Source organism: Sodiomyces alkalinus (genome assembly GCF_003711515.1).
Source record: "Sodiomyces alkalinus F11 unplaced genomic scaffold SODALscaffold_1, whole genome shotgun sequence".
Taxonomy (NCBI): Eukaryota; Fungi; Ascomycota; class Sordariomycetes; order Glomerellales; family Plectosphaerellaceae; genus Sodiomyces; species Sodiomyces alkalinus.
In genome coordinates, this window is record NW_021167079.1 from 2,734,519 (window position 1) to 2,748,037 (window position 13,519).

General features: G+C 51.9%; 2 protein-coding genes across 2 annotated transcripts; both read left to right on the forward strand.

Annotated features, from left to right (window-relative positions):
• Positions 1-69: 69 nt before the first annotated feature.
• Positions 70-4,595, forward strand: SODALDRAFT_354689 (hypothetical protein; the record flags this gene model as incomplete). Its single annotated transcript, XM_028613753.1, has 21 exons — positions 70-186; positions 500-616; positions 811-934; positions 982-1,026; positions 1,129-1,192; positions 1,552-1,596; positions 1,728-1,919; positions 1,955-2,149; positions 2,179-2,315; positions 2,407-2,531; positions 2,650-2,675; positions 2,796-2,888; positions 2,973-3,010; positions 3,096-3,112; positions 3,240-3,338; positions 3,403-3,569; positions 3,657-3,755; positions 3,836-3,896; positions 3,976-4,056; positions 4,126-4,200; positions 4,518-4,595. 21 exons carry the CDS (start codon positions 70-72, stop codon positions 4,593-4,595), a joined length of 1,995 nt encoding a protein of 664 aa, XP_028470338.1.
• A 5,931-nt stretch (positions 4,596-10,526) lies between these two features.
• Positions 10,527-12,290, forward strand: SODALDRAFT_326696 (hypothetical protein). Its single transcript, XM_028610233.1, has one exon. The coding sequence runs from the start codon at positions 11,012-11,014 to the stop codon at positions 12,245-12,247; it is 1,236 nt and encodes a 411-aa protein (XP_028470339.1). The 5' UTR covers positions 10,527-11,011; the 3' UTR covers positions 12,248-12,290.
• The last annotated feature ends 1,229 nt before the right edge of the window (positions 12,291-13,519 follow it).

A 13,519-nucleotide genomic window follows, 5' to 3' on the forward strand; every position in this document is an offset into this window, starting at 1 on the left:
AGTCATGAGCCGGGAAATGAGTGAAGAGTTCAATGGTGGAAAGCCTCGTGCCTACTCGCAGGGTCCATGATGTCACGACTTGCGGGTTGCATGGAGCCATGGACCTTGAGGGACTCCAGCACCATCTCCAACAAGCTTACATCACCAATTCACACCGAACACAAAATATTTCATGCCAAGCTAGCAGTGGCCTTCGGGGAAAGAACTTTAAAGTTCGATTCTGATTCCCAGTCTTACAGGTAAGGTAAGGTAGGTAAGGTAGTTCCATCTGTCTTCCTTTGCGTGTGTACGATAAAGTACATTTACTCAAGGATGCATTCGTACTTAAGGCAATGTAAAGTATGGGTACTACCTAGGTACTTACTTGCAGGATAAAAGAGACTTTGTTCTTGGACTACGTGCCTCCTCATACACTTCCTAGGAGAAAGCTTTATAAGTTTGAAAGTCATCTTATTCACATTCCAACAACTCTCTGAAACTTGAAAGCGTATGAACCCAGACAGACCTCTGCGGGTTTGCCTTGCCTTTGACCCTCTATTTGCAACACAACGCTGCCTGTACCGCCACTTCAGACTCACCATCACCAAGCTCTCTCAAGTTTCAACGCTACTCTCATGTTGAAACAGTCCAGCTTAACATTACTATAAACCTTTTGGATGACCTGTAAGTGTTTGCCTACCAATAAGGCTAAGGTTCTTCAGACACTGCATTCTTTCACTTGTCCATCCTCAAACCCCTTTTCAAACTTAATCTCCCACTCGATACATTTAGGTTATTGTTTTCGGTCTTTCTGGCGAACGACATTTCCAGGGGTTGAGCGTTGAAGACCAAGCTGAGACTACATCATATTACGCTGCCTGGTGGTCAGAGCCCGGTATAGGTCTCGGATCAGCACATCAGGCGACACAGATCCAGTTAATAAACGGCGCTGCGTGTATGATAGCATATGTTTGCGTTCTAATGCCAGCCTTCCGTGATGAGCCAAAGTCATTTTCTCCCAATCCATGGTCGAAGGGGAGATCACTGGTCTCTGAGATTTCCAGGCATCTTCGGTCTTCTAATTCAAACCATGAAACCCCAGTGCCCAGAAGAGATGACTGTTGATTTGCCGCCACGGGCTGTGACTAGCTGATACAGACAGATACAAGCCTACCCAAGAGCACTACCTCGGAGCAGACAACCATGTTCCCTGGTTTGGGGGGAGACTATAGTTAGCTGTACCGCAGTCGTGCTGCATTTCTACTTCTCAAGCCGTAACCCTGGGCTTATAAGCTACGGGGCACCAGGCTTCCGAATCGACACCGAGTCGGATTCTATCAGTTCTTTCTATGAGCTCCACCGAACGAATAGAAGTCAGTCCAGTCGTACTAGACTACAGTCTACGGGCCGGTAATCAACACTGACCCATTTGTGACTTCATTGAGTATTGGTTCCAGTCTATGATTAGAAGCAGTCTAACTTGACAGTTTGAATAGTGGTTCCGGAAGCAGAACCCTCGCAGTTCTGTCGCGATCAACGTTGTAATTTGAAGTTGTTTTATCCATGTTACAGTATGGTTGTCTCCGGCGGACTCCAGAAGCACTCAACTGCTGAGAGGTCAGTTGACGGAGCAATATCAAGTGCCCCATGTCAGCCAGATTATCGATATCTCTAGATAGGATGAAGCACGCTCCCATTCACTGCCATCAATAATAACCTAGCGCTGTTGTCACTGATGAGTACACAAGACCAAAGAACCAAGCGACCCCCCCGGGGGGAGGGGTGGAAATGTCACGCCGTCTGAACCTTTCACTTACCAAGTTCGCCGAAGTCGGCAACCTTGCCGGCTTCTCTGGGATCCAGAGTCATATTGATGGTCTCCTCCTCTTTGCCCAAAATCGAATGGAGCTATGTGGTTACTTCACACAAACAAACCCTGTGTATTGGAGGGACAAACATGTGTCAATATTCCAAGTTCCACCGAAAAAGTCACTGGTGTCATCCATGCCCGCGGATCGAAGTCGTGCAGACAAGACAATAGCGAGGCCTCCATAACCCAACTGGAAGCTCAGGGTGAGATGACTTCAGTGGCAAATGAATCAAGCGCCAGTGCATGGACAGACGGGAATGCCCTCCAAAGAAGCAGCCCGGGACAGGCAGAGGACCGCTTGTAGGCGGAGCGGCACCGCTTTGACACAGCCCCCGATCCCAGCCGATCCCAGCCCGCTCGCCGTTGACTGGGCTTCTATGTCTACGTGGGCTTGAGTCACTTGGCTACCTGATGCCAGACAAGTCGCGGCCGCCCAGTCAGGAGACGAGCAATACGAAGCTGCAGAGTACTAAGTAGGCCAAGTCAGGATTTCCCAAGCGACCAACGTCTCGTAAATAGGTGCCTTGGTTATCTTCCCGTCTTTATCACGGCCCAAGACAACGCCATGGAAAGTCATCAGGCTTCCTTTATGCCCACTACCCCCCTTGGCCCCCGGGTGAAGGATAGGAACATCAGTCATACAAATCAGATGCTCGATTTCGTTATCCATGAGCGGAGGAGGGTGAGTCACCACACCCTCGTGTACCGTCGAGTGTACAGACGAGGTAATAATCTGTCCAGCCTTTCCAAAGGCAGTCCCAGTCGCTTTGTCCGTAGCTCTCTTCAACCGACATGAATAGTACCCCGAGTTCATTCTGTCAAATCCGTGCAATAAAAGTCGTGCCACCAAGGAGGGAGGGGTAGAGGTGCGAAAAAGAGAAACAGGAACTGGAGGGGTAGGGCCAATTCGCGATTATTCGTTCCCCTTGATGCCCGACGACCGTAGCCACATCGACCACATCGACCACCTCGCCAAACCAGCTGCAAGCTGCATGTTTAATGAGAAAGTCATGCAAGCTGCTGCACTCATGCGTCACTCGTTGAGATAATGATTTTGAGTAAAATGGCAAGGAGGAGGGTGTAGATGTAGATATGCAGAGTTGTTGAGAACCGTTCTTTGAAGGTCGTTCGAGAAGACACAGCCGGAGATAAGGTCGAGAGGTCCATGGGTCGAGTCACATGATGGGGCGACATGTTCGGTTTTGGACTCGTGAAACGATGATGGAAGCATCACGTGCTTACACAGCCACGATCATCACCCCGGTACGTGGCTTTAGGTGGCTTGCTCTCACCTTCGTTGGGGTTACCTTTTGTGTTACGGTTGGTGATAGGTAGGGCTATTTTTCTCGAGGACAAGCGCTTCCGAGCCTTGCAAGACCCGCACCGACAGCGGATCAACAAGATGCGCAATCGGAACAAGCCCTTACCTCGAGACTCTGGTCTTTTCCAAGGCGGTGATAGCTTCTTCGTCCTGGAGACGCCCTGTTGTGTGTTTAGTTTCAGCATATAGCTCAGCTACCAGGGTATTTCGTGACTACCATTTGCTGGAATAGCGCGCCGGATGCCTGGAGAGACTCAACAGCCCCATCAGGGCACGGCGCTCGTCCAGCCCTATCCTGCGAGCTGCCTGTTTTGCAGTCTACGGAACCCACGGAGACCAACCCAATAGGCTGGGCTCATATGCATCGCTCCTCGCAAAAGAGAAGAGAGAGGCGTGTGCGTGAAGGTGAAGCGGTGACGGGAGTTTATCGGTCAGTAGGCGTGTGTCCAACGCGACCCAGAGGCGTGTAACTGAGAAATGCGAAAGGGTGGACGGGAGGGCAGAGGAAGAGGAGGCCCGCATTGTCGGCCGCCGGGTCCTCCGCTGTGACCTTTTCCATTATCAATCGCTTGCGCCCGCTCGTCGGTGAAAGTGTCTGCGGTGTCAACTCTGCTTGATGTGTTGGCGATGATGCTCTCCCACCAACTCCTCGACCTCGTTGGTAGGACTCGAGCTTTTGCGATAAGACGGTCCCAGCCGGCCGATCAGCAAACAAGTCAAGAGCCTGTGAGGCCGGACCATGATGATAACCAGAAAAAAAAAATCGAACTTGAGCTTTGAAGATATTGTGTGGTTTGTCTGGCAGGGTTTGGTCCCTCGTCCCGAATGGGGCGAGCGGGTTAGAGCCAATAGCTGTGTGCTCTTTAAGTGTCCGAAGATGCCATATGTGCGCCATGCCTGCCGCCATTGTACTCCGTAGCACGCAGGCTGCAGGCTTGGACGATGTGCGTTGCAGGTTTCCCTGTCGACGCCTCTGCTGCCCAGAAACCGGGCCGAAGCCGGCCCTGACAAGAAGGATTTGGTGTCCGGGGTTTGTCATCGTAGTGGTCTTTTCTGCCCGTGAATATACTGCTCGGGCCGCCTCTCCTGCTCCCTATTCCCGTACCCTTAGTCTGGATACTTATTTGAGGGCTCAACTACGCTGCATTTTGAAGGACACATCCGTTTCGGTTCCCATTGCAGAGAGAAATTCGATGTCAAGTCTCCCCTTTTGTCCCGTTATGCTCTGTTTTGAGGTATGTATGTGTGTGTGTGTGTGTGTGTGTGCCCATGGGCGCATGCAAAGCTTTACTTCACTGAGCCCTAGCGTCCTGGTGTCATCTAATCCCTGCGATAAATTTGGACGAGGGTGTGCCTCGTCTCAAGTTGCAACTCACACACGCCCACCCGTACATGGCAGCATGCACGCTGCAGACCGCAGGATAAGCCGGGCGGACATTTTGATAGTGTAAAGAAAGAAGCAGGACCCCTCCTCCGGCTGCAGGTGCATTCTCGCCCAGGAAGACCGGCTATGCGACTGGATAGCTTTGGGTTAAAAAAAGGATCGTGGTGGTAGGAGTGAGTCGATGAATTTAAAACAAAAAATCAAAATCGAGTCGGTGAGACGATGGAACCGGCCCTAAAGAAAAGAAACAAAGGTGATCTTCGTGACAAAACAGCGAAAGATGGACCACAGAATGTCATATTTGTCTTGGCTGAAAATCCTCTTCCAGTAGTTAATGCCGTGATAGGCACATTTATAACAATCAAGACCCAACGAGAAGGTGCCAACGCAGTTGTAAACGCCAAAGCGTATCGTCGTCCGAGTTGAAGGAACCATGGGGATGGATCATCAGGAAAGAGATTACTCTGTGCTATCACCACCATCACCATTACGACCACTATCGGTAGGCATCAGCCATCTCCCGTTCCTTTCTTCCTCTCATCTGCAACGACATCACTGCGCAGGACCATAAGCCAAACCGCGTTGCGCTTGTGCGTTACACGTGGATCCCATTACCAATGATACAACAGCTTCCCCTCCTATTTTGGTGAAATCCACGAAATATAGCAACAACCACGACGAATAGTGATCTGGTCGCTAAATGCTGAATAGTCTCAAACCTGCCGTGCGACGTGTTCAAGATTCTACCACAGGGACCAATAGGCGTCGACAGAGAGTCGCTGAGGTCGTCCGATTCGCCCGCAACTCCCCTAGGGTGTGTCGACCAAAGATTGGCGTTGGACAGCGATGCAGCATGGCATTGGGACGAAATGTCGTCCCCCTGGAAATTACTCGCCATTAATTATCATTTCCCTTCTCTGGCAAACTCCCGCCAAATCCATGTGATGTGAGTCATAATAGCGATAACGCCTTCTCCTCGGGTTTCGGTGCGAGGACAGAAAGTGGTCGGGGCACTGAGATAGAGCGAGGCTGGAGACCTTGAGTGAGAGGTAATTTCGGCGAAGATTTTTTTTCCCTCGTTTGCCATCCAGAAGGAGAAACAGAAACACAAAAAAAAGAAAAAGAGGGAAGGAAAGACAAAGGGAGCAATATGGCCGACGGAAAAGAAAAGCGCTGGCGATATTCCGTACCGTGCGTGTGTGGACAGGGGATAGGAAACAAGCCACTCCTGGCCTTCCGTCCTGAGGGATTCTGGAAAAGACTTGGAGCGTTCCGTCTGGGATCCACTTAAAAGGTCGGAAGGCTGGAGCAGGGTGACGCCATCATTCCAGAGTCTACAGGGATAAGGGGGTGAAAGTACGAAGGCCTCGAAATTATTTTGGCCGTCCAATTTCTTTTCTGAAGGAGGGCTCCCGGTCTGGTCCACAAGGGGGTGGTGTATCGCTATCGAATATCAGACACGGTAGCAGGAACAGGAGTCGTGCCAGCAGTGGATTCAGGGACCCGAAAACAGTCTGACTACCTCTCACCCGTACTGTACGGCTGGTAAAGACCTGGTGGGCAATGGAGAGAAAGAAGGCCTGGAGAAACACTCCGGTCCGCCCGCTGAAGGGCTGTGTCTTCAAAACTTATGTACCGACAGCGTCCCTCGGTGTACCATAATCTCTTTCCACCGATGCTGACCGAGGCGTGTGCCAATAATGACGAAGTATTCTGTAGAAACATAATAGGCAAGACCGCGGATGCAGATGCATGACAGGGTGCCGGGCAAAGACCACATCTGTCCGACCTGTTCCAGCAATGTTCTGTACGAAACGCGCGCAGTGCCGGTAGGTGCAGAGTTGCCTAGGGCTGGTGAAGGTTAGCGGCGCTCTCGAGCTTGTTAGTGCATGCATTAGGTAGCTTCCTCTATACTTTATACTCCTGTGGCTGGTTGTCATTTCAACTCTTGGGAAACTATAATTCCGTGGCTGGGAAATGAAATACAGACACAGTATTGGGGGGTTTTTTTTTTTTTTTTTTAAGAACACCAGACGGAAATGAGGAAAAGGTATAGATCTCTCGCATTTCCGCTTCCTCAAATTCAATACTCGCCTCGTCTACTCCATAGAGCTACTATACCAACCATACAAGTTCTTCACAAAGCAATGTCTTATAAAGCAGAGGGTTCGGTCGTTGCACAAGGGCAGAAAGTAGCAGGGCAGAGAGTGACGGCCGGTGTGCAAGACTGTATTCGCGACTATCTCATTCGTACAGGATGTAGGGCCTCTACTAATCTCAAAGACACCCCGCTCTTCGGGCCTCGCAGAACAGTGTATGCTGGGAGAAGCCTGAAAACGTCGTCGAGGGACTGGGGCGAGGCTTCTTAGACGGGTCGATAATGCTACTAACGACAAGGGTGTACCGGTGACCAAGTTAAAGGTCGCCAACTTCGTTGGTACGATCAATAAGAGGTCCACGGGGCCACACACAAGCAATGTATCGCAGAATCTTCGTTACAACGCCGTTATGGCTTTGATGCTGTTAACGTCAACCCCATTCGACACCACAAAATAAGAGGTGTTAAGCTCTGGTGGTCGATTGACCCGCCCCCGCCCCCGCCCCCACGACGATGGACCGTTGGCGTCTGCGAAGTACAGGTATACGACGCTCCACAAATCCTAGTTGGTACAGCAGCATGGCATGTGGCCGACCATCACAAACCCCAGCTGATTTAAACCAAGTATGGTAAAGCTACCCGGCGAGATGGGACGAAGGCAAACACAGCTAAGGGCTCTAATTATCAGGAGCAAAGGTATCGTGGCATGAGGTGTACCGAGTCAACAACAGTAACCTCCTGAAATCCCCCTGGCGCCTGCTTCTGTTGCCAAAAGCAAAGAGTACTAAGTGATAAAACTTGTGTCAACGATAGACAAACAGAACTAGAAACATCAATTTGGGACAGGACGGAAAGCCTACTATCTTCTTTCTACTGCGGTTCTCGTACGTTTCGTGAGGAGAAGATTGGATTGCTGGTGCTCAGGTACGTATCTGGGGCCCATGTGACTACTTTTGAAAGGGTCCTTAGCGGTTAGCGTGCGTAAGGTAGCCGCTGCAAGTACCCCAGGTTATTCCGTCACCATGCACAAGCGTCCTTGTGATTGACGAACTCCTCCAATCAGTCTGTGAAAGAGACAGACCTGGCCTTAGGGATATTGAGATGTGTGCTCTTCCACGAAATGGGATGTAAGCATGCAATATCACCTAGGGACGTATGATTCGACTTTCATGAAGTCCTCCTGTCACGCTCTTTGACAAGCCTTCAGAGCTTTGGTTGCATGATAACAGGCAGAGCCCGGTGCCTGGTCCACGATGCAGGCTCTAGAAGGCGCAACTACGGTATAGGAACCGTATCAAAGTTTGTACGATCGCATGTCACAATATCGTAGTCGTTCATGCAACTCTGGGCACAGTAGCGGCGCTGAGTGACAGGAATCAGTGCCGCAGCAACTCACGTGGCAGAGACGAAGTGGCAAAGTGTAGTACGTACCTATGTACCTGATCTATCGAAGGGGGGCGGGAAGCGGCTAGTCGTCCATGACCCCCCCTCAGATTCGGACCGTGCCTCTGCCGCCGTAAAGAATACAAACGTACGTTGTATGTACGATGTCGCCGAATCATGCTGGAAGAACAAGGTATGTACGTACGTAGGTACGTACGTACGCATGTACGGCCTGGCCCCTACCTTAGGTATCTGATACCGGCAGCGAAATGGGGGAACGCCGAACGTCTCGTGAAGAAGATCATCATGGGCGCCGCCCATACTTACCTACCCCTTCCACACCCTGCTATCATCCATCCTATATCATGATCATGTCAGTCAATCACGTCGTCACACTTTCCTAATTCCATGCTTGTTCAGGCCGACGCTTTACATAAACCCCTCATCCCCTCCTTCTCCACCAACCATCCCCCTCCCGCTGCGCGCTGCGCTACGTATGCGCCCTCTCTGAACATTTACTCCGTTCCTTATTTTGCTTCATAAACGTGTAGGTATTCCGCGTATTAATTACTGTCCTTCATTCTTGAGCATCGCCCGGGCCACCCAAATCCCTACCCCGCCACCGTGACATCTGCGAAGTACGTGTACGTCGGCGTCAAGTTGAACTGAAATCGCTCTCCCGTCGTCCCCTGCGTGCGTGCGTACGTAGGTATAAGGTGGACGTCTCATGCCGTCCCTACTGATAATTACCAGCCGCATCGGGTTTTCTACTCTTGTAGCACGGCACAGAAACGTGAGGATCCGGATTTTGCATGGTTGGTGGTGTGAATTAGGGCAAGGGATCTGAAGGTGGTACCTCCGGGACCCATTCGCATGCCCTCTCGAAAAGTACCTCACGGAGGATCGCAGGCCGCTTTTTACACGAACCTGGTGTTGTGCGTGCAAACAAGAGTTTGTTCTCCCGTTGGTGGATAAGAGGCGACAAGGATTCGTAAGAGCACAACTCGGGCGACCTTCGTTCTCTCATTTCATAGGAACTCTCGTCGAGACGAAGCAATTCGCAGGAACCGACCCAAATAGAAACCCCCTCTCTCCTCCCGCCCTCCCACTCTGCTGTCCGTGGACAAGGCAGCGCAGATATCGTGCCACTGCCTTCATCTCTTGTCGCCGTGCCGAGTTTGAATCATATTCCGCATATTACTCTCTCCGAGTCCACGAAATCCCTTGCATGCCTGGGCCTCAATTCCGTCGGCGCCAGCTGATTGGGTTTAGGTGACGCTTTTGCGACCCAGGGAGGGCATTTCTTGCAATTGCAATCGATATGCCCCCTGTCCAGGGCCGTGTGATTGCGGCAATCAGAAGCGTCGCTCGTCCTTGGAGAAAATTTTTCAAGCGGCACTGGGACGTGAGATCCCGCTCTGGTGATGTTGGGGCCCGTGTGCTCCTCGAGGCACCTTATTACAATCTCGCTTATCCCCTGGGACCCGGAGTTTTCGGTGGACCAACCTTCACCGGGGGAAACCCCCCTTGTCCACCCAGCCGCCCCTCGTGTTGCAGTTGGGAAAGCCGAGGGGTTGGCAACGGATAAAGGAACGAAATAAAGGAACGAAATCTCGCAAGACCGCTCAGTTCATTCTTGATGACGGGAATCCTCTTCCGACTTTTTGTGTTATCTGGGTCAAAATTAAAAGGTAATATTTGATGAATTGACGCACGCAGCCTTTCCCGACTCCGGGGGAAAAGATGACCAACTTGTGCGCGTATTTCACATTCCTATCGTAGACAGGGGAGCCACACCTCCAAAACGCACCGGCCAAGTGCTGCCCATTCCCCTCATTGGAACTACAGTACCTAATTTCGGCGAGTCAGCTCGCATTATTCATATGATATTACACCACCACGCAGACCGACGAGCGTAAGGAATAGGATTCGTACGTCGTAGGAAGCTGAATGTCAATGTCTAATCCACTGGCATCTCGCCCTCCGTTTTAGAGAATCTTCTGGCACCGTGTGGCTGAATCGGCAGAGGCTTACGAAAACTCTTCCTATCGGGTCTGTACGAACCGTTGTAGACGTTCCACCGTAAAGGGGGGAATATGTTGATACGTTCACCCCACCTTGTCTCCGGGTAGACGGGAGCTATCCGTACACATTGCAGCAAACCTGGCCGGCCGAGTAGGTGTTCAGGACGAAGTACCTAGGACCCAGGCCTGCAGTCACCCCTCCACCCCTCTGGCCGCCTCCATTAGGCTGTGCTCCGTCTGTTTTTGCCTTGGCCCCTTGCCCCTGGTCTCCCTTGGCGTTCCCTTCACACCCCTTGTTCGCACACCCATGTTAGGCAAGACAAATTTCTCTTCCTGCCACACCCCACCCCCCATCAGGAGGCGCTGTGCATCGGTCCGGCACCCACAAATCTGGCGACAATATTAAAAGGCCTCGCCCTCACAGAACCCCCCCCCCAACTTTTACTCTTCTTTCGCATAATTTTTGGCTTCTGCCAACCCAACAACCTCTTCCCAATTTTACATCGCACCAACTGCTAATCGCTTCGCGCGTTAGCCCAGACAGGCAAAGCAGAAACAGAAGAAGACGGAAAAGAAAAAGGGAAGCATCATCGTGTTGGCCGCTTTCCCGAAGCATCCAGCACCTTCCAGCATCATCGAGGAGATTTTCGGCCTCGTTTGGTGCCCACCTTAATCCTTCCAACCCCGGAGGATATCGACACAAAAATACATCTGGACATGTCCGGCAACAGACCACAGTTTTTGATCCCTCCTTTCTCAGACCACATACCAAGGTGACAGGTGTCACTATTCTAACGCGCCTCGACATCGGCGCGACTGGACTGGACTCGAAAGCCACCACATAAATAACACGACGTTTTGGGGAGAAGTCGGGCGAGATTTTTCGCGGGTGTCGAGGGACATCGCAAGAGATTAGGAAGAAAGAAAGACGACGAAAGAGGATAAAGAGAAGATGGCCTATTCGCCGTACACCAGTTCGACTCCCGGCGACGAGTATTACTACGGCCGGGAACGTTTCCAGTCCGCCACACCAACACCATCGCCCCGGGCATCGCACTCCTACTACGCCCAACAACAAGCCACACCACAACGACCAGCGACCCGGGCACATTTCCGCAACGCCAGCACTGGCTTCAACGAGTACAGTCCTCGTCCCCCGACGGCGTCGCCTCGGTACACGAGCGATGGCTACTATGCCACGGCCAATGTGAGTAGTGGTCATCATTCGCGCAAGCCTTCGTGGTCCACTCCGACACGTCCCAGGGACGAGCGCCGGCGTTCCTTCGTCTACGTCCGGTCCTCCACCCCCCATGGAGATTCCGATGAAGACGAGATTATCGAGGTCGACGGTCGGACCTACATCATCCCGGCAAAGTCGCGTCAGGCGGGGGGCAGGACGTACCTCGAAGATTCTTATTTACACGCCTCTCGTGGACGTTCCACTGATTTCCACTCGTACCCGCAGGGCGGCTACACGTTCCAAGACCGCGACGCTGCCTACGAACAACCTCAGCCTCGCCCCAGAGCAACCCCCACCACCCACGCCCGGCGATCGTCGGCCACCGTCCCCCAGCGACCTGCCACGGCACGTCCCACCAGCTCCCACACCGCCAAGAAGACTGCTGCCCCAGCACCAGCCAAGGCAACAGAGGCTGACGCCAAGCGACACCGCATCCCTCCCGGCTATTCGCTCAAGAACTGGGACCCGGCTGAGGACCCCATTCTCCTCTTGGGCAGTGTTTTCGATGCCAACTCCCTGGGCAAGTGGATTTACGACTGGACCGTCTACCGTCATGGACCATCTACTCCCATTGCGGAGGTGGCTGGCGATCTCTGGCTGCTTCTCATCCAGCTGTCCGGCAAGGTGAAGCGTGCCGAGGAATGTGTCGAACGAGTTCGCTCCAAAGAGAACCGGGAGATCATGGAGGACTTTATCGACTCCGGCGAACGCCTCCAGGACAAACTTCGCAAGCTTCTCAAGGCCTGTGAGCAGCCCATGCTCAAGGCTGCGAGCACCAAGAAGGGTGGCTCCCAACTCGGCAAGAACGCCGGTGTCGAGTTCGTCGAGACCCTTTTCGGTCGAGAGCGGGAATTGGACAAGACGGAGCGGTTCATGCAGGGTGTCCGTCTCTTCAACCTCCGTTTCGACGCTAACTGTGAGGACATTATCCGGAATCCCACTAAATGATGAGCCCGGTTCATTTCACCTTTTTTTTTTTTTTGTCTTTGCCTTTGCCAAGGTATGGCCCAGGGATTTCAATGTCGACCCATTGCCCTCTTGTCCGAGGAAAACACTGCCCCAAGGACCGGCCTTCAAACCCGCCATTACATCCATCTGAGTATTACCAACAGAGACCAGGGGACCGATTTGTACCATTAGGACTATTTTCCGGATTTACCCAGGGATTTTTATTTCATCGTCGTCGCGTGGGGCTTTTCAGGGTTCTCTCTCTTTTACCTATAAACATTAATCATGCGCAAGCTACCATACACCGGGGGCCCTTTTCTTTTGGAGGAATTTCCTTTATGATACCCGGCCGTCCGTTGCAGAGCCCCACGGATTCAAGGAGGAGGGTGCGTGAAAGCAGGAGAGCTACCGTCGATATACGAGGCCATGGAATTCAGTCTTCCCAGCGATTTTTTATCATTTGCGAGGCGCCAGTCCACAAAAAGTACAGGGCACGGAAAAATGGGAGGCCAGGATTTTGATTTATCTATTATTCTCTTTTCCTTTGTTTCTGATTTCAGCGAAGATATCAAGGGTTGTTTTACATCGCGGCCATCAGGTTCTCGGTTTTACCTAGTACAGCTACCATCGCAAGATGACCATTTGCGAAAGAAGGCACAAGAGTCAACGTTCGTTGACCCGGCCTTGGAACACTTTCTTATTTTTCCTTTGTTTTTTTTTTCTTCCTCTTTTACTACTCGCACGGGTGGCGTTGTCAAAGACCTTCTTCTTCTGACTTGATGAATCGAGTCCGACAGGAGGTTGGGGGCAGATTTGTGCTGGCATGGATATACCCTTCCTGAGCTCTTGGTTTTGTTATCGCGGGGTAGACGCAAGAGGGTGCGTGTTAGAAAGACACATGATAGATAGAAGGACAATATACATTCTTACTCCGAACACCACAGTCATCCCAGTCGCATGCCTTTCCGCGTTCGTTTACGCTTCTGGTCAATAATCAAAATGCGCATCGTTCTCTCTATGCGCACACCCTACTTCCTAAGTAGAGATGTGGTTGTTTACTTGTTCGTAGTGACGGCTTCGGGCGCAAAGCGGGATGATCTACCACACAGTAGTGGCAACTTTCCTGCTTGTGAAGGGTCCGTCTCGTGTGATGATGCGTGATGAGGGGTTTGGGTGGGCTGACAGGGAGCTGCTGCATTCCCGCGGTACCATGTCACGCGGTATTCTGCATGACTTCATGGACAAGGGGGCTCACTGCTTGGCGAGGAGGGT

Bases quoted from the DNA above. Each gene is read 5' to 3' on its own strand.
- SODALDRAFT_326696 (XM_028610233.1), top strand. From the start codon at position 11,012: ATGGCCTATTCGCCGTACACCAGTTCGACTCCCGGCGACGAGTATTAC.